This window comes from Sus scrofa, chromosome 7 (genome assembly GCF_000003025.6).
Source record: "Sus scrofa isolate TJ Tabasco breed Duroc chromosome 7, Sscrofa11.1, whole genome shotgun sequence".
Lineage (NCBI taxonomy): Eukaryota > Metazoa > Chordata > Mammalia > Artiodactyla > Suidae > Sus > Sus scrofa.
Window position 1 is genome coordinate 97824239 of NC_010449.5, and position 18852 is coordinate 97843090.

General features: G+C 54.5%; 1 protein-coding gene across 6 annotated transcripts in view; it reads right to left on the bottom strand.

Moving 5' to 3' along the window:
* LTBP2 (latent transforming growth factor beta binding protein 2) overlaps positions 1 to 18852 on the bottom strand; it is a 107875-nt gene that overhangs the window by 79265 nt on the left and 9758 nt on the right. For all 6 annotated transcript variants that reach the window (XM_021099520.1, XM_021099518.1, XM_013989162.2 and 3 more), the window contains exon 3: positions 3183 to 3429. In XM_021099520.1, coding sequence (XP_020955179.1) covers positions 3183 to 3429 — 247 coding nt within the window. The remainder of the gene's footprint in view (positions 1 to 3182; positions 3430 to 18852) is intronic.

Consider the following 18852-nt stretch of genomic DNA (forward strand, 5'->3'; position numbering starts at 1 on the left):
CCTGGTGTCTCACAGCTGATAAATCCAGAATGGACCCCAGGATTATCTGAATCCAAAGCCCAGGCTCAGACTCTCACGACTCAAGGGGTGGTCCATGGACCAGCAGCATCAGCATCACCTGAGACCATGTTAGAGATGCTCACCCCAAATCTGCCAAATCAGCAGCTGCATGTTAGCAAGTTCCCAGGTTGTTCACATGCCTGTCGCAGCCTGAGAAGCGTGAGTGGAAAGCACCGTTGTCCAAGGCCTGCTGGTCCTAGGTTGTTGTAATCACCTCCTCCCCGGTCTCTCAAAGCCCTTCTCCAGCAGCCTGGCTCTTGCTCTCTGCCCAGCTCAGGGATGAAGCTTGGACCTGGGGCTTGGAGGGAGTCTCTAGGCCCCTGCAGCCAGCCCAGGCCACAGCGGGACAACATCAATCCACATCTGGCTCTCTGTAGGGCAGGCTGCGTGCTGCCCGAGACTCTCCTGGCCCCTCCTGCTTGTCTTCCTTCTGAGACACAAGTCTCTTGGCCTCTGTTGCGTGCTCTCTTGAAGGTGGCCTCTGGCCATCGCCTGTCCCTGCAGTGTCGCCCCTCCCTGGATGTTTTGCACAAACCCGCCTCCCCTCCTAGAATGCCCTCTGCACCATGTCACTCCCTTTATCTGAACACCAAAGGCCTGTCCAAGCTGCCATCAGGAGAGAGGCCAGCGGTGCTTGGGAAAGCTGGCCAAGTTCACAGGAAGTGTCTGACACCACCAGGCAAGCGGGACTTGGCCTCCCAAAGCAAAACACAGCTGGGCCGACAGCAGGCCGCTTGGACTTTCCCGGATTTCATGGCATTGAGGCGCCAGGGCAGAGAGAGACTGGGCTGGCCTGGAGGCTGCAGCTCATTAAAAACATCACAGTAGCCCCTAGACAGGGAGCCTGCAAAGCTCAAAAAGGACAGTCCTGCTGTGGGCCGGAGACCTTACCGCGGGACTTTGTCCTCTGCCGCCTCTCACACACAAGAAGCCTCCCAGAGCTCATTCTCCTCCCCTCCCAGCCTCCTCCTCTCCCAGCATCGGCCTTGTCCATTTATTCATTCAACTTGCGTTGACTGTGTGCCTCCAGGGCGCCAGGCACAGGGTTAGGCACCAGGGACACATTCATGAGACTGGGACACAGGAGTCCTTGCTCTCAGGGAGGGAGCTCAGGCCCAGTGAGCAAATGCACGGACCATCCCAAGGTCGACTGAAACGTGCAGCGCTGGGGAAGCCTGGAGCCTCACTGTCTCCAGTGCTCTCAGCAGCACTGGGATGATGCCCTTGGTTCCAAGTACAGGGTGAAGGTTCAGGGCCAAGTGGGCCCTTTGTTAGGTGATTCTTCAATCGGGACCAGTGGCAGAGAGCAATGCAGATGGAGCACTTTCTGCGAGCTAGGACTGCAGGCGGAGCTGTGGGAAAATCCATAGAGTGGGAAACTGACGCTGCCTTCTGGGTCACAGGCCACACAGTCTGATTGCAGTCCCAGGGCACAGACCCACAGGGAGGTTTGCCCAGGGTGAGCCACAGGGGGTCAGAGCTTGGCGGAAGTGATGGAGGGGGGTGCTTTTTGGAGGAAGTAGGACTAGGCCTTGAAGAATAGAAGGAGCAGGATAGGCTGGGAAGCTGGGGGAGGGGATGCCAAACAGCTCTGACACCGGGGTACAAGGTACATACAGCATGACCTGCCAAGCAACCACCCCCCACCACTCACGCGCACGCACACAGGGGCGAAATGCACCATAAACGGAATGAATCGCACAAGCCAGAAAAGAGCATGCAGGGGGACAGCCAGGCTGGAAGAACTCTGCTCCCACTTTGCCCTGGGCTGGCCCTGGAGCTGCCACCTCTGGGGCTCCTCCAGGTGCTTTCATGCCAGGCCCACCCACCTTGGACCCACAGCCAGGACCAGCCAGAACAAGGCTCAAGCCCTGCCCACCTGGTCACAGCCAATCCCAGGCTGTTGGCCCTCCCCCCTGCATTGTCCACCTGGTCCTTAGCTCCACCCCCTCTCTCCCCCAGCATCTCAAAGCTTTGGCCAAAGGGTTTGGCTCTTCCGGTTTTGACCTAGCAGCTTCCTGGGACTTGACCTGAGTTTACCCTCTTCTTGGTCCTGGCTGCCCCCAGAAATCACTCTCCTGGGGGGCCAGGGCCCTGGAAACCCCCCTACCAAGACCCTGGTCTTTCCCCACCCCTCCCCCTCCCCCTTCAGAGTTGCTGGACAACCTCAAGCTGTTTTCCTTCTCTGCCGAGCTTTCCTGCAGGGCACCTGGCCTCGAGGTCCGCTCCTCGCCCTGATTCTCCCAGCCTCCTCTGCGAGGGCAAAGCCTTTTTTTTTCCCCTGAGTTCATCAAGACAAGGTTCAAATATTTCAGAAAGAACTTCCGAAGTAGGAAGCAAATGGAAAAACGAACCTGAAAAACCAAAAGGAAAACACAGCTCCCAGAAATGGACCAGTTTACCAAGTTCCGATTTCCTGTCCTGAGCTAGGAAACGGCTAGTCAGGTGGCCTGGCGAGCAGGCCAGGGACTTCTGCCCTTGAACGCCGCCTCTTCCCACTTTTTTCTCATCCCCCTTCTCCTCCGTGTTCCCGCTGGCCCCTCCAAAGAGAGAGTTTAGCGCTGAGGGTGAGCAAACTGAAGGGGCTTTTTCTGGCAGAAGTGTTCTTCCCGCGTCACAGGGACCACAGGCAGAGAAGCAGGAGGAGAAGAAATATTTATAGGGTTTACTATGTGCCAGGCACCATTCTGAGTGCTTTCCTCATATGAACTAGCCTGATCCTTACCTATTAACCAGCCCGATTAATTGCAGTATTACAATTATCACCATAGTCCCCACAGTACTTGCCCAAGGTCACCCACCCAGGAAGTGGCAACACCAGGATTCGAAACAAGAGAGCCTGGTCGCAGGCACGTGCCCACCTCAGCTTCCTCCCCCGACCTGAGAGGTAAGGATTCCCCTCCCACTGCCACCGCGCACCCCGCCTGCCAGAGCCTGTGCCACCCCAACACCCACTCCCCTGCATACCGCCCCTCTGCGGGGCCAGGGAAGTGGAGGTGAGAAGAGGGGGACGGAAGGACCCTCTGGCCCTCAGCAAGGTCCTCACCAAACAGGCCTAAGGAAGAAGCCCCTCCAGAGAGGCTGCGCCCCAGACCTGGGGTCCCACCAAGGAGGGGACTTACCTGGCCGGTGGAGGCTGCGGTGCTGGTGGCCGCATTCTGGCCGTGCTGCTTTCTCGGGCCGCGCTGCTCCTGCGCAGGTTGGGGGACCCCTCGGCTGAGCGTCGGGGTGCCGGCCTGGAGTTCTGGGGGTCGAATTCCTCCTCAGGAATGACCTCTTCGCAGCGGGCTCCCCGGAAGCCGGAGCGGCACACGCAGAGCTGGGGCCGGCTGCAGGAGCCCCTGTTCTGGCAGGGCGGCTGGCACACGGCTGGGGGCACAGGGAGAGGGGGAAGATCGCCTGTCTGCTCTGGACAAGCCATCAAAGACCCAGTGACCAGTCCCACCACCCTGGAAGGACACCCCAGTGATGATGACGACGTGGGGTTACATATACACTTCAGTGCCCCCTTTTGGTCGTCTGTCCCCCCTGGGGCCCTGGCCTGCTGGTATGACCTCCTCTTCCCCCTGCCTTTGTGTGTGCTGTGTCCCCTCCCTGGTGCTCCTTCCTGTTCCTCTCCACTTACCTCAGTCCTACTGTTCCTCGAGGGCCCCTCCCCATCCCTGAGGACCTGCCTCCAGCAACTGCTCCCTCCGAAGAGCATCTGGGATGAGCACCGGCAGTGCACGCCACTCATGCCTGCCAGGCCACTGTCCCTGTGCTGGCTTTTTTTTTTTTTTTTTGGCAGCCCTGCAGTTTATGGAGTTCCCAGGCTGGGCATCAGATCTGAGTGGAAGTTTCGACCTAAGCCACAGCTGCAGCAACGCTGGATCTTTAACCCACTGTGCCAGGCTGGGGATCAAACCCGTCCGTGTCCCCGCGCTCCCAAGATGCTGCCCATCCCATTGCGTCACAGCAGGAACTCCGGTGTGCTGGCTTTTTATGTATGTGTTTCATTTTCCCAACTAATTGGCCAGCACCCCCACATGCAGCTACTGTCCCCTACACCTCTGCCTCCTTAGCTCCTAGCATGTGCCCAACAACAGCACAATCATCATCATCTTTATTACAGTAGCTACTATCTATTCAGTTCTTATGATATGCCAGGCACTGTGCTTTGCCTACTGTCTCATTTAAGCCTAAAACAATCCCATGTAGCAAGTGTGATTATGATTCTCATACGACCAAAAATGCCTCTGAAGCTCAGAGAGTTTAAACGATATGCCTGAGGTCACGCAGCTAGTCCACGGTGGATCGAGGATTCGAATCCAGGTCTGTCTGACTCTTTCCACCCCGCTGCCTCCCAGCGGGGCTGACCCATCTCTGAACCTTGGCCTGGAGCTGATGATGAGACAAAGGCTTCAAGTTAGCCACCCACAGCTCCGTTAGGAAGCTGCACATCCCAGGCTGGCTCTGGAGGTGGAGACCTCAGGACCCCATCTCGCTCCAGAGCCCACACAGTCAATCTTAGATTGAGGGAGGATGTTTACAGCTCATGTATTCATTCAGGGAACATTCACCAAGCACTCACTGGATGTGAGGCATGTGGTAAAGAGGGTCCTCTCTCAAGGCATGTACCATCTCACATGGAGGCCAGGACATATGTCATGGGATAAGAGTGGGCCAGAGCCCCAACCCAGGCTGAGGCAAGGAGAAGGGAAAGTCAGGGAGGGCTTCCTGGAGGAGGTGATGCTGACCAGAGATGCAAAGGATGAGTGCATTGGGCGTCATGTCAACCAAGAGCAGCCTGCCTACTCAGAGCAGAGTAGGGAAATGGCAGGTCTCACTGCCTGATTCCGACCACGAGCTGGATCCTGAGGCCAGAGCATTTTCCTTAATGCCTGCTTCTGAGGCTGTGGCAGTGGCAGGTTCCAGGCCTCCAGAGAAAGAGACCATGGCAGAGAATTGTAACCCTGGACATAGACTGCCACCATGGCAGGCGTTTGGCCTATTGCTTGGCTAACACTCCACCTGCCCAAACAGAGTTAGCCCTCCTTCCCCCCATTCCCCCCTGGCTACCCCTGGCTCCTGTCACCACCACTGCCAGAGACACAGTCACCTGGGGCCAGCCCAGCAGCCACACCAGGGCCAGCGAACAAGGAGGGAGCAGCTTTGCCTGACAGGTGTCAGCCCTGATTTATTCAAGGGAGGAGTAAAAGTGAAAGGCCCGAGAGGTTTCCCACGTGGACCACAGATGCTCCATCAGGCTTAACCCCTCAGACCCACACCTCTCTGCAGCCAAACCTGGTGTGGGTGAGGAGAAGCTTCTCCCAGTCTTCCTTTCACTGCCACCTCTGTGTGGGTGGTCCTTGCCTTTTTTTTTTTTTAGGGCCACACCTGTGGCATATGGATGTCCCCAGGCTAGGGGTTAAATCGGAGCTGTAGCCACCAGCCTACGCCAGAGCCACAGCAACACAAAGTCCACGCCGCATCTGTGACCTACACCACAGCTCACGACAACGCCAGATCCTTAACCCACTGAGTGAGGCCAGGGATCCAACCTGTATCCTCACAGACACTATGTCGGGCTCTTAACCTGATGAGCCACAACAGGAACCCCAAGACAGCCTTTGAAAACCAATCTGCCTTCCATCCTTCCCCTTCTGGGCCCCAAGGGTAGCCCATCCTGACTTCAACAATAAGACCTTTCACTCTCTAGAAATCCAGAACCCCAAATCCTGCAGGCCAAGCCCCATGCCTCCCTATGATTCCCTTACTTCTGGTTCCGCCTTATTTGCCAACACATCCGCAAACATTTCCTTTCTTGGTCAGACTGGGTGCCCAGGGTACAAAGATAAGACTGTTCCCTGTATGGGGCAAGCTCTGCCCAGTGGGGCGTTCTCAGAACCATGGAAGCCCCTTGCCACCAGGCAGTTAGGTAGTCAATGAGGACCAGGGTTGGCAACATTGGCGGGTATAATGAAGAGCTCATGGAAAGTGGGCGGTTGGGAAAAACTATAAAATTGGCATTTAGGGAGTTCCCGTTGTGGCTCAGAGGTAACAGACCTCAGTAGGATCCATGAGGATGCAGGTTCAATCCCTGGCCTCACTCAGTGGGTTAAGGATCCGGTGTTGCCCTGAGCTGTGGTGTAGGTCCCAGATGCGGCTCATATCCTGTGTTGCTGTGGCTGTGGTGTAGGCCGGCAGCTGCAGCTCTGATTCAGCCCCTAGCCTGGGAACTTCCGTATGCCATGGGTGCACCCCCCCAAAAAATAAAATAAAATTGGCATTTATGTACACATTTAATATTGTGGCCAATAAACGTTCTCAAAAGGCTTCCTTCCAAACCAGCCAGAATCGTTGGCAGAAAACACTCGCTGGGAAGAAAACCTTTCTGGACCAACCATTTATGAAACTGCACAAAGGCCAGATCCTCTAAGAAAGGTCCTCCAACAAGTGTTGGGTGTTCAGAGTTTCGGAGCCGGCTCTCACCAACTCTTTGGTATCCTCTCCCATGTTGTCTTCTCAAGTCTCAGCAGGAAGTGATTTCCTCACTAAGATGTGCAAGCATGTCGTTCTGGGCCAAGCATCTGCCTTACGGGATGGGACCATCACCTTCTCCCCCTCCCTCCAATCTCCCCGAAACCACCCACAAAGAGCCCCAAAGCATGGCTCCAAGTGCCCATCTCTGAAAGAGGACATTTTTAGGACAGTTCCTTACTGGTGTGCCATAAAACAAAACAAAACAAAAAAACAGTTTTCTGTGTTTCCTGTAAGGCTATTTTTTTTTCCCCATTCAAAAAGTGTTTTTGGCAAATATCACATGACATCATTTATACATGGAATCTAATAAAAAAATACTAAAAAAGGACTTATTTGCAAAACAGAAACCAATCATTGATTTCAAAACCAATCTTAGTGTTACCATAGGTGAAACTGTTGAGGACAGGGAGGAATTGGGAGGGTGGGAATGATATACACACATACTACTGTATAAAAGAGACGATCAACGAGAACCTACTGTATAGCACAGGAAAATCTACTTAATAGTCTTTAAAGCCTATTTGGGAAGAAAGGATGGATATATTTATATGCATGACTGATTCACTTTCCTATGCACTTGAAACTAATGTAACATTGTAAATAAAAAACATTAAAAAAAATTTTTTTAAGGCCGCACCCACAGCATATGGAGGTTCCCAGGCTAGGGCCAGCTACAGCCACAGTCACAGCAACACTGGATCCAAGCCATATCTGCAACCTACACCACGGGTCACGGCAACACTGGATCTTTAACCCACTGAGCAAGGCCAGGGATTGAACCCGCAACCTCATGGTTACCAGTCGGATTTGCTTTCCCTGAGCCACCACAGGAACTCCAAAAAATATATATTTTTAAGTGTCTTTTGGGAGTTCCCTGGTGCCCCAGAGGTTAAGGATTTGGCATTGTTACTGCTGTGGCTTGGGTTCCATCCCTGGTCCGGGAACTTCCACATGCCACGGGCACCGCCAGAAAGAAAAGCGTCTTTTATTTTGAGATTATGTCTTTCCTATTTTTTGGTGTTAAAATTTTCTTTTTTAATTAAAGGTGATGGCAAATGGTAGTTTGTTTTTCTAATATCCTCTCTTGGCAAAACGAAAAAGCTGGCCTTTGGTACCTAAGATATTTTTGGACATGTACTGGTGCATGAAATCCAAGCGTTCAGAACCCTTTGGGAAGGAGAGGGCAATAGCAGTCATGTGCCTTTTGTTTAAAGGAGACCAAAGCAAAACATTCCTAAGTCAACTGACCACAGATTTCAAAACCGAAGTATCAGAAAGGGGATCGGCCATCGCAGAATGGCCCACGGCGGGGCCGCTGCAAAAAGCAAGGAAGGAAATGCCAAGAGACTCTTGAGAGGCAGTTTCATGCAGCGCCGTGGGGAGTTTTAGAGAGAAAAGTTGCAGCCATGGCAGGGAGGGCATCATTGTGTCTGGCTCTTGGGTCCTCATTCCTCCCATTTTCCCACCAGAGCAAAGGCCATGGGCTATATTTGAGCAACTGAGCCAATTGAGCCAGTGCAGCCAGGATGGGATACCTGGTTTAACGAGCCCTCGTTGATGGAGTGTTGGTGATGGGTTATCAAGCATGATGCCACCAGGTCCATGTTTAACCATCAAGGACACAGCCAGCCCCTCCCTGGGGGAGGCCAGCACCCTCTGAGACCTGAGGTGATGCCTCTTTCAGCGCCCCCTACCTGCTCGCTCATGCCAGGTTCTAGCCATTCATAATCTGGGCTCCTCCTGAACCCTGGCTTTTCCACACTCCCCTGGCACTCTCTTTCTCACTGAGGATTGGACATGTGGAAAGTTTCAGCTTTGGGAATCCAGCTCTATGGAGTTAGCAGGATGCCAAAGAGAGGGGAATAAAAAGAAAACTCCCGAAATTGCTTTGAAAGTAAGAGATAGAAGGCTTCGCTCTCCCCAACCGCCCCCCAACCCCCAGTTGTGCCCCCTTCTGCTTGCACTCTACTCCAAAACAGTCGAGCAGAGGTTTGCTCAGATTTTCCACACAAAACCCCTACCTTTGGGAAGAGACCAAACTCAGAATGGGCAAGCCTGCGGGAGATTCTGGAAACAGCTCCCACGGTGCAGGCTGCTCCTACCATCCACTCGGAGCCTCTGTGACCAGCTACTGAGTAGCAAAAAGAACAGGACACATCCCCGCCGTGCGACCTTGGCACATCCCATCTCACTGGGATGCCTCAACCAGTGCCTCAGCTGTCTCATCCATAACATGGCCTGACAGTTCCCCCCTCAAAGAGTTGTGTCAGTCTCTACAGAGATCACGGATGTGGAAGTACTTTGTATCCTTTATTTTATTTTACTATTTTTTTTAGGGCCACACCCGCAGCATATGGAGCTTCCCAGGCTAGGGGTCCAATCGGAGCTATAGATGCCAGCCTACACCATAGCCACAGCCATGCGGGATCTAAGCCCCATCTGCGACCTACACCACAGCTCACAGCAACGCCCCATCCTTAACCCACTGAGTGAGGCCCGGGATTGAACCTACGTCCGCATGGATGCTAGTTAGTTTCATTAACTGCTGAGCCACGACAGGAACTCCGGTACTTTGTACCCTTTCGATGCAGTCTACTGCTGTAGCCATGAGCTATATGTGGCTATTGAAATTGAAACTGATTAAGTAAAATTTAAAATCCAGTTCCCCAGTTGCACCAGCCACATTTCAAGAGCTCAAGCCCAGCGGCTCGTGGCGTCTGCGGCTCATGGCAAGATGTAGAATGTTTCCACGGAAAGCTGTGCCGGCCGGCACTGCAAAGCTTAAAAACAACAGAAACAAAACAAAACAAAACACCATGCCCCCTGTGGCAGAAGCCAGAGGGCTTCTGAACTTCTCTGCCACGACCTTTTTCCCAGGAAAAGACAATGACAATGTGGGTCCGCGAGAAAGAGAGGGATCAGGCACTTCAGTGCAGAGGCTGGGCAGCTTTTTTGGTGCTAAATACAGCCAGTCCCCTCCCCCACCGCTCTCCCCTCCCCCACCCCCTCCCCCACCCCCACCATCAGGCAGGGATTTTGTCATCAGCTCTCTCTCCTGGGACCTGGAGATGCTTCCCCGGCCATCAGTTATCCCTGTAAGCACTGACTACAGTGTGGGTCCCTTGTGCCTGTGCCCTCCTGCCAGGTCCCCAGCACCATACCCTCTCGTCTGGGAGATAGACCTGGGTTCCAGGTGAGACGCTGTGCCCAGCACCCCCCACACCTGAAGCTCAGCTGCTCCCCAGATTAAACCCCCATCTTTCCTAAACTCTGTGTCAGAGGGCCACTAAGGATCTCTGAGTACCTGATCCCTCCGTCCGGATGGGGCCCCGTCCCCTTCCACCCCCAGAAGCCTTTGCAGGCGGGATGGTCCCCTATCTCTCGATTCGGACCTCAGCCCTTCCCCCAGTAGCCCCCCTTAGAGCCCTACTTGCAGGCCTGAGATTGCCCTTGGAATTCACTTAACTGGGGGTCTACCTGTGGCCCTGAGCTGTTTCTCCACAGCCTTGACCTGTGATTTCCGCAGAAAGGGGACCCTGATGTCATAGCCCCCAAGACCAGAAAATGCCTGTCTGGCCCACACGCACCCTCAGAATCCACACCCAAGCTCTGCCCAGGGGCGGGGTCCCCCAGGCCCCGACCTCAGCCCTGAGCCCCCAGCTCTAGGACAAGTCTGGTCCCCGAGGACTCGGCCCATTCTCACCACAGCTGTGCTGGGGCCACAGCTTAGGACGGCTGGAAACAGCACCAGGGCCCAGAGGCCAGCCAAGCGCCCGGCTCCAAAATAGCAGTTGTGTTCACATAAAAGCCTCTAATGAGAGAAAGATGCCGTTCTTGGCCCCTTGCGCGTGCTCTGCAGACGCCGTCTGGCAGGCCGAGCGGGCCTCTACCGTTTGGCGGCCGGAGGGGAGGAAGGGGAGGTGTGAGTCAGACCTTGGCCCCCAGCCCCTCAGCAGAGACCGCCCTGCTAATTGCATTAACAAACACCGAGATGTTGGGCCAGCTGGGGGGCTGGGGGCTGGGGGCTGGGGGCTGGGGCAGAGATCAGCAGGCAAGAGCAGGGGACCCCCGGGCAGGGCTCATGGCCCAGGGCCGAAGCCTGGGTTTGTCTCTAGCTCCTGCCCTAAAGCAGAAGGGTCACCTGTCCACCCCATCACAGCCCCAAAGGCTTTGTCTGGGAGGAGACAGGGATTTAAAGGCCTCGGGGACAGAGAGGCCACTGGAGATGAGAGAAGGGTGGGATAGGGTCCTGGAGCAGCCCCCAACAGGGACGAGGCAGGGACCCAGCCTCTCCCAGCGCCTGGAAGACAGTTCTATGGCTGACGTGGAGTCACCCAAGCCCTCCTGAAACTTTCATTTAGACCTTCGTGGGTCCTAGCTCCACGCCCAGGACCCACGAAGGTCTAAATGAAAGGCCTACACCATTCCCGCTTATAACTCAGCCATGGCCAGGGCAGAAGTGTGGAGGAGAGAGCAGCCTGACAGTCAAAAAGACCTGCCTTTAAATCTCAACCCTGTGACCTCAGGCAAGTATTTTCACCTCTGCAAGCCCCAGGGCCCTCAACTAGAAAGTGGTCATGCGTCCAACATTTACTGTTTGCCTTGGATGGTAAGCAAGACAGACAGTGTCCTTTTCTTCACGGAGCCTCCAACTTAGTCAGAGAGACTCATAAAACCAGTAAACAAACAAGCAGAGGAACAGAAATTGGGGTATGAATGATGGAGGAAACCATTGAGAGGCCGGGATCCAGAATAACAAGGTTGGCGGGGCAGCTCGATTCAGAGTGGTTAGGGAAAGCCTGGAACAAGGAGCCAGCCTCATAAGAGAGAAGAGGAAAAGCAAACGCAGAGAGAGAAAGCACAGCCCGTGCAACAGCCCAGGGGCGGCACATTCCGGGAACCCAGGCTGGAGGCGGTGAGCAAGGGGCTGAGAGACAAGGCTGGACACAGAAGGTCTGAATAGGAATGTGTTGTGATCTAACCGACGGGGAAAGATCTGGAGAGTAAGGGGGGCAGTGGGAGCAGTCAGCCAGCGGCAGCAGTCACTGGCTGGTGCCCGGAAATGGTGCAAAGTGGCCGTGGGGCAGGGAGAAGCCAACAGACCGCCTCCCCCAAGAGATTTAGGAAGCAAACAGGGCTCGATGATAGATTGGATTGAAGACTGAGTGAGAGGAAGTTGTCCAAAGTGGTCCCCAGGTGTCTGGCTCGAGCGTTCAGGTGGATGGGGAGGCCTTTTAATAGGATGCGTAAGACTGTGCAGGGGAGTCGGCTCAGAGGGAGGGAGGGAAGCCATCCTCTTGCTTCAGACAAGCTGGACTGGGGATGGCTGGACGGCGTCTAGAGCAGATGTCGAGGAGGCAGCAGGACCAAAGGAGTCTGGAGGCTGGAGGAGAGGCCTGGCTGAAGAAGGATATAAATCTGGGCGTCGTGAGCCCAGAGACAATGGTTACATCCGTAGGAATGCATTAGATCATTCCAGGAGCGGTGCAGCGAGAGACAAAAGACGAGGACCCAGGACTCAGTTGCTGGGTAGAGGAAAAGCAGCTGCCAGGGACACAGGAGGGAGCCCGGACAGACAGTGACATGGTGGCCACTCATAGGGTGAAGGGGGTTGAAGGGTTTATCGTGGTCCCTGGCACAGAGCAGGCGTGTCACTCTTTTTTTTTTTTTTGTCTTTTCTCTTTTCTGGGCCGCATCCCCGGCATATGGAGGTTCCCAGGCTAGGGGTCTAATTGGAGCTGTAGCTGCCAGCCTATGGCAGAGCCACAGCAACGCCAGATCTGAGCCACGTCTTCGACCTACACCACAGTTCACAGCAACGCTGGATTCTTAACCCACTGAGGAAGGCCAGGGATCGAACCCAAGACCTCATGGTTTCTAGTCGGATTCGTTGACCACTGCGCCACCATGGGAACTCTGTTGCCACTCTTATTATTGTTGCAGGTTAACTGTCTGGCACAGTGCCTCCGGGTGCTCAATAACGGGGGACAACGAATGCTGGACTGGCTTCGCATGGCCCCCCTCTGCGTGGGGGGTTTGGAAGCTCTGGGGAAAGTCCTGGGGCAGTCCAACCTTAAGATGCTGGGTAGGAAAGGAGAAGCCAGCCCAGGGGGCGAGAAGCAGCAGCTGCACATGGCGGGAGGAAACCACCAGGTCCTCCGTGTAATCCTTCACCCACTGAGTCCTTTAACAGACAGGTACCAAGTAGGTACCCCCCTGGTATCAACAGGACACAGGCCCCTGCTCCAGGACCCCCTGGGTAAGAGCATCTCCTAAATACTTCATTGAGCACAAAGGCTTGGGGCACACACCTGCTCACAGGAAGATCTAAGGTACCATGTTGGCTGGGTCTCTTGGTAGGACTGTTCCCTTCATGTCAGTGGGGTCTCCACCAAGGTCATGTGATTATTCCCTTTAGCGCCTTCCGCTTTCCTCCCCACCACTCCCACCAACTGCTAGGATGGTTCATCCAGAGATGAGCCACACAGGCTCAAGCCTCTGGCTCCTGGCAGTTTTTAACCGGTCAGTAAAGAATCTGCAAATCCCATGATTTCCCCTAACATTTGTTGAGCACTTATCATTACGAGGCCCTGGGGCCAACTTCTTTAAATTTGTGTGCTCCTCTGAAGAGTCTTAAAACTACTGCAGGTACTATTCTCATCCTCATTGACACATGGTGACAATGAAGCTTAGAGCAGCCCAGCAGGTTAGCCGAGAGCACTGTGCTAATAAGTGGTGGAGCAGGGGTTTGAACTCAGGGAGGCTCGCTCAGCGTTGGGGCTCCTCCTCACCTGATCATAGGCTTGCCTTTTGGAATGGGGTCACTTACAGGGCTGGGGTGGGTGGACTGGGGGAGCTCCCTCAGGGAAGCCAAGGAGAAGCTCACATCAGGAGGCATGGGGACATCACAGCACTGAGACTGGACCAGAGGGCCTGTTGTTCTAATGGCCCTGTGCACACAGAGGCCTGGGACCCGAAGACAACTGCAAATGTCCAGGTCATTCCAGGGTCTCCTGAGCACCAGGGGGAGTTTTCCCAAAGGGTTGAGGGGACCTGAAGCAGCAGAACACCTGGGAAAGGCCCTGTGTTATTCGGTACACACTTGCTGAGTCTTTATCTTGTATCCAGTGAACACCTGTCACTGTGCTGCAGGCCCCGGTTGCTGTGAAACACAGTCCCCGCCCTCAACATGGAGGCCAAACACGTATGGAACACACAGAACATGCCAGGCCTTGAACTAAACATTTGCCCTAAGTTACCTCATTTGATCCTTGGAGTTCCGTGAGGCAGGGACGAATATGAGTCACATTTTACAGAAAAGGAAACCAAGGCTCCGAGAGCTCAAGCATCCTGCCCAGGGTCCTGTTGCTAAGCAACAGAGTCAGCACTTACACCCAGGCAGGCAGCACGGTCTCTTGGGTCTAGATTAAAATGACAGCTAAACTTCCCAGGTGCCAGGCTCCCTGCACACACTTGCTCATTTCCCATGAGCAGTGACCAAAGCCCTGCCCTCTGGAGCCGGCTAACTGGATTCATCCCCAGGCTCTGCTGACTCCCAGCCGCCTTACAAGGACAAATAGTTAACCTCATCTGTAAATGGGAATAAAGATCAAGTCTAGTTTAAGGTTGGTTGGAGGATTGAAAATGAATAATCAAGTTCTAATCCACAGTAAGCGCTACAGTGTAGTATTATTATCATTATTCATCTTTAAAAGCAGCTCCCTAGAGATTGTTAGACCCACTTAATGGATGAGGCTCTATGGTTGGAAGAGGGCCAGGCACTTGCCTGAGGACACATAGCTGGGATTCAAATCCATGACTCCTTGAATCAGGCATCAGAATCTAAAGCACATGCTGTGAAGTTTGAGCCTTGCTGCTGGGGTCGGGGAAGGGGGTGGGGAAGAGTAACCCACCTAGCCCCCTCCCCAATAGCCTTCTGCCTCCCCCAGAACAGCCCCAGCCCCTGTTCATCTAGGCTGAGATAATGAGAAGCCAAAGAATTCTTCAAATCCTCTTCCCACATGGGAGCCTTCAGAAGCCTCCGCAAGGCTGTGTGTGGATATTAGGGCGGGCCAGTCTGGGAAGGTGGGACAGAGTTCCAAAAGCCCGAACTCTAAACACGATCCAGTCACCCCACACCCTACCGTCCTTCCCCTCAGCTGAGAGGGCCAGCAGGCCCCAGTCAGCTGCCGCCACAAACACATAAACACATAAATCGTGTGGCAGAGCTGGCAAAGCCACAGAAGGAAAGGCAGATACCAAGACCAGACAAGGAGGTGAGGGCCCAGCTCCAGGCCCCGCCAGGGTGAAGAGAGCAGCTGGGCTTCCAGCAACAGACACCTGCAGACACCATAGTTCCCCGAGGTCAGGTGACTGGACAGGGATGAAGGGCCTGCCAGGGGGATGGCTGGCAGGTTACAGCCACCTAGGATGCTGGGAAAGGGGGCAGATGGGGATCCAGAGTGGGAGGTGGGGGCTGGAGGACAAAGGCCATCACTCCCCATGCTTGGCAGTGGGTTGGACCCACAGATTTCTGAGAGAGACTAGGGGCAGATTGAGTCCCCACGCTGTTCTGGGACTAGACTTCGTTCTTGGCAGTTGTGGGGATGTCACACACACACTCCGCCCTGTCAGCCCCCCTCTCCCGCCAGGCCAGGGGAGGCAAACTGCTAGTGCCAAACTGCTAGGCCGGAGGCATGAGCATTCCCCGGCATTGGCAGTCTCGGCTCCAGCCAGGAGGGCAGCTGTGGGGAGGGGCTCAGGAGATCTGGACACAGGGGAGCAGGGAGGTGGGGCGGGGTGGCGGGGGACGCAGGGAAGCCAGCTGACCGGGTGTGGAACCAAGAGCCCCATACTTGACACAGCTCCGGACCCAGCCATCCAGGGCCAACATGCTGCCGCCCACGTGGTTCTCATTAGGCTCATTAGCAGCAAAATAGCAACAAGCAAACAGCACTGGGCCCAGCTAATTAGCACACAGACCTTCAGTGGGCAAGACGAAGAGGCTAACGCCCACTGGCAATTCCTCCAGGACCATGGCCAGCCTGCATGCCAGGGTCATGGGGAGGACGAGGGGAGTGGGGGGGGGAGCAGCAGGGGGAGAGGGCCAGGGAGATAAACGATGGGGCCCAGGACCCCCCGGGCCAAGGGGGCACTGCCAACATGCTGGAGCAGCCCCCTACTTGGAGCATCAGAACACAGACACACACACAAACACAGACACACACACACACACGTTTTGAAAATCTGCAGACTCACCCAACCTTGAGTTTCCTGTGTTGAAACTCCAGTCTGGCAGAGAGTGATGCTGGAAAGTCCTGAAGTTAGGCAGCTGAGGACCTTCAGCCAGGCCCATGCCCAGACCCCTTGGCAGCTGGCGAGATGCCCACCCCCTCTGAAGCCCCCCTCTCCAGCTTCAGTGAAAACCTCAGCAACATTCTCTGCTCAGCTCATTAAGACTTACAAACCCTCCTCCTCATCTCCAGCCCCAAACCCCTCTCAAGCCTCCAGAGCACCCACCCCCCACACCCCCTGCTCAGCCCTGCTACTCAAAGGGTGGTCCGAGGACCAGCATCAGCAGCAGCCCCTGGGAGCTTGTTAGAAACACAGTCTCTCCAGCCCCACCCAGGACCTGCTGAAGCAGTCTGCACTTTAATAAGATCCCGGAGGATTCTTTTTTTTTTTTTTTTTGTCTTTTTGCCTTTTCTAGGGCCACTTCCCATGGCATATAGAAGTTCCCAGGCTAGGGGTCCAATCGGAGCTGTAGCCACCAGCCTACTCCAGAGCCACAGCAACGCGGGATCCGAGCTGCATCTGCAACCTACACCACAGCTCACGGCCACACCAGATCCTCAACACACTGAGCAAGGTCAGGGATCGAACCCACAACCTCATGGTTTCTAGTCAGATTCGTTAACCACTGCGCCAGGATGAGAACTCCCAATCCCGGAGGATTCTATGGGAACATTCAAATTTGAGCAGCACCCTCCCCCACCCCCCAAGGCAGATCTTCCTGTGACTGACCCTAAACTCTGCTCAGCAGCCTTCAGCCCTGGCTAGAATCACCTACGGTGCTTTAAAACATACCAGTGTCCAGCCTCCAGCCCCAGGGCTTCTCCTGAGCATAAACTTACTGGGCTACCTTAGCTCCTCTGCCCAGAACAGTCACTGATTTTGAGTCTCAGATCCTGGTCTTATGAGCTGTGTGACTTTGAGCAAGTCATCTGTGGCTCGCTGTCCTCATCTTTAAAATTACGAAGAGGGGTCCCTCCCCCAACTCCACCCCCAGCCACGAAGCACCTGTCCTCTGAGAGCCCCCCACTAATCCAGGTTCCCCCCAAAGGGAAAGAATTTTCAAGCAGAAATCTGCTTTGCTGTTTGTTTATGAGTTTGGGGTCTTGCTTTCTGTATCTGGAGTCCTCAGGGAGACCTAAGATTCTGCCCAAGCTCCAGCATCAGACTGGGAGAGGGGCAGGGCCATGAGGTCTGAGGCAGAACCAGAGGCTGCTGAACCAGCATCCCGGCCCCACAGGCGTGGAAGCATCCCCATGGCGCTCCTGTCTCACCCCTTCTCAGGAGGCATCAGGAGAACCAGAAATGAGGGCATCCACCAGGGAGGGGAACGCCATGGGCTTTGTCATGCGTCCGGACCATTAGCTGTGAAGCCCTCACGCTGAAGAGTCGGGGCTTGTCCTTGGGCAGGAAGGGGTGCAAGTGAGACTAGGGCTTTGCAGCCAGGCTTTGGGCAGAGGGTACAGGCAGCTCCAGGAGGAACAACTGGGCCAAGCTTCTGGCGCTGCCACAAAAACCTAGGCACCAACGAGGGCTCGAGACGGGCTCTGGGTGTGAGGAAGAAAGACCCATGTCTGTCGTCACCTGTGGGGACCCCAGACTCCACAAGGCCCCAGCTTCAGCTGGTGTTGGGAGGGAACAAAGTCCCATAGATAAAAGTACGGGGTCAGACAGCCTGGATCCAGCCCCAGCTCCAGGACTCGGAGGACTGACTCCTTAGCCACGTTTCCTAAACAACCTGAGCCTCGGCTTCCTCAGCTGTAAGTGGGATGATCCGTAAATCCTCACGTTATAGGCTCATTGAGAAGCTTAACTAAGATGATGTCTGTGCAGAGCTTAGCACAGTGTTGGGCATAGAGTAACCCTCAGCTGTTGGCTAGTAGGCATTGTTATTGTAGGAGTAATGGTGGTGGTGGTAGAGGCAGCACTAGTAGTCATGGTGGTAGTAGCAATAGTAATGGTAGTAGCAATGGTGGCAATAATGGTAATGGTGGTAGCAGTGGTGGTAGTAGTGACAGTAGTAGTAGTGGTGCTGGTGATGGTGGTAGCAGTGGTAGTGGTAGTAGTGATGGTGGTAGTAATAGTGGTGATAGTAGTGGTAGTAATAGTGACATGGGTAGCAGTGGTAGTGATGTTAGTGGTGGTAGTAGTGATGGTGGTAGCAGTGGTTGTGGTAGTAGTGATGGTGGTTGTAGTAGTGATGGTGGCAGTAGTGGTAGTGATGGTGGCAGTAGTGGTAGTGATGGTAGTGATGGTGGTAGTGATGATAGTGATGGTGGTAGTGGTGGTGGTGATGGTGGTGATGGTGGTAGTGATGGTAGTGATGGTGGTGATGGTGGTAGTGATGGTAGTGGTGGTGGTAGTGGTGGTATTGGTGATGGTAGTGATGGTAGTGATGGTGGTAGTGGTGGTGGTGATGGTGGTGATGGTGGTAGTGATGGTAGTGATGGTGGTGATGGTGGTAGTGGTGGTGGTGATGGTAGTGATGGTGGTAGTGGTGGTAGTGATGGTGGTGATGGTGGTAGTGGTGGTGGTGATGGTGGTAGTGGTGGTAGTGGTGATAGTGATGGTGGTGATGGTGGTAGTGGTGGTAGTGGTGGTAGTGATGGTGGTAGTGGTGGTAGTGATGGTAGTGATGATGGTAGTGGTGGTAGTGATGGTAGTGGTGATGGTAGTGATGGTGGTAGTGGTGGTAGTGATGGTAGTGATGGTGGTAGTGATGGTAGTGATAGTAGTGGTAGTGATGGTGGTAGTGGTGGCAGTAGTGGTAGTGATGGTGGCAGCAGTGGCAGTAGTAGGGCTGGTGGAAATGGTAATGGCAGTAGCTGTCACGCAGCAGGAGAAGGAATAATAATGGTAATAGCAGCTCATCTACATCCCCGGTTCACATGAAGTGAGGCCCAGAAAGATAAAGGTAAGATATCTAGCAGCTGGGCACAGTGATTAAGAAGAGGGACCTTGGAGTTCCCGTTGTAGCTC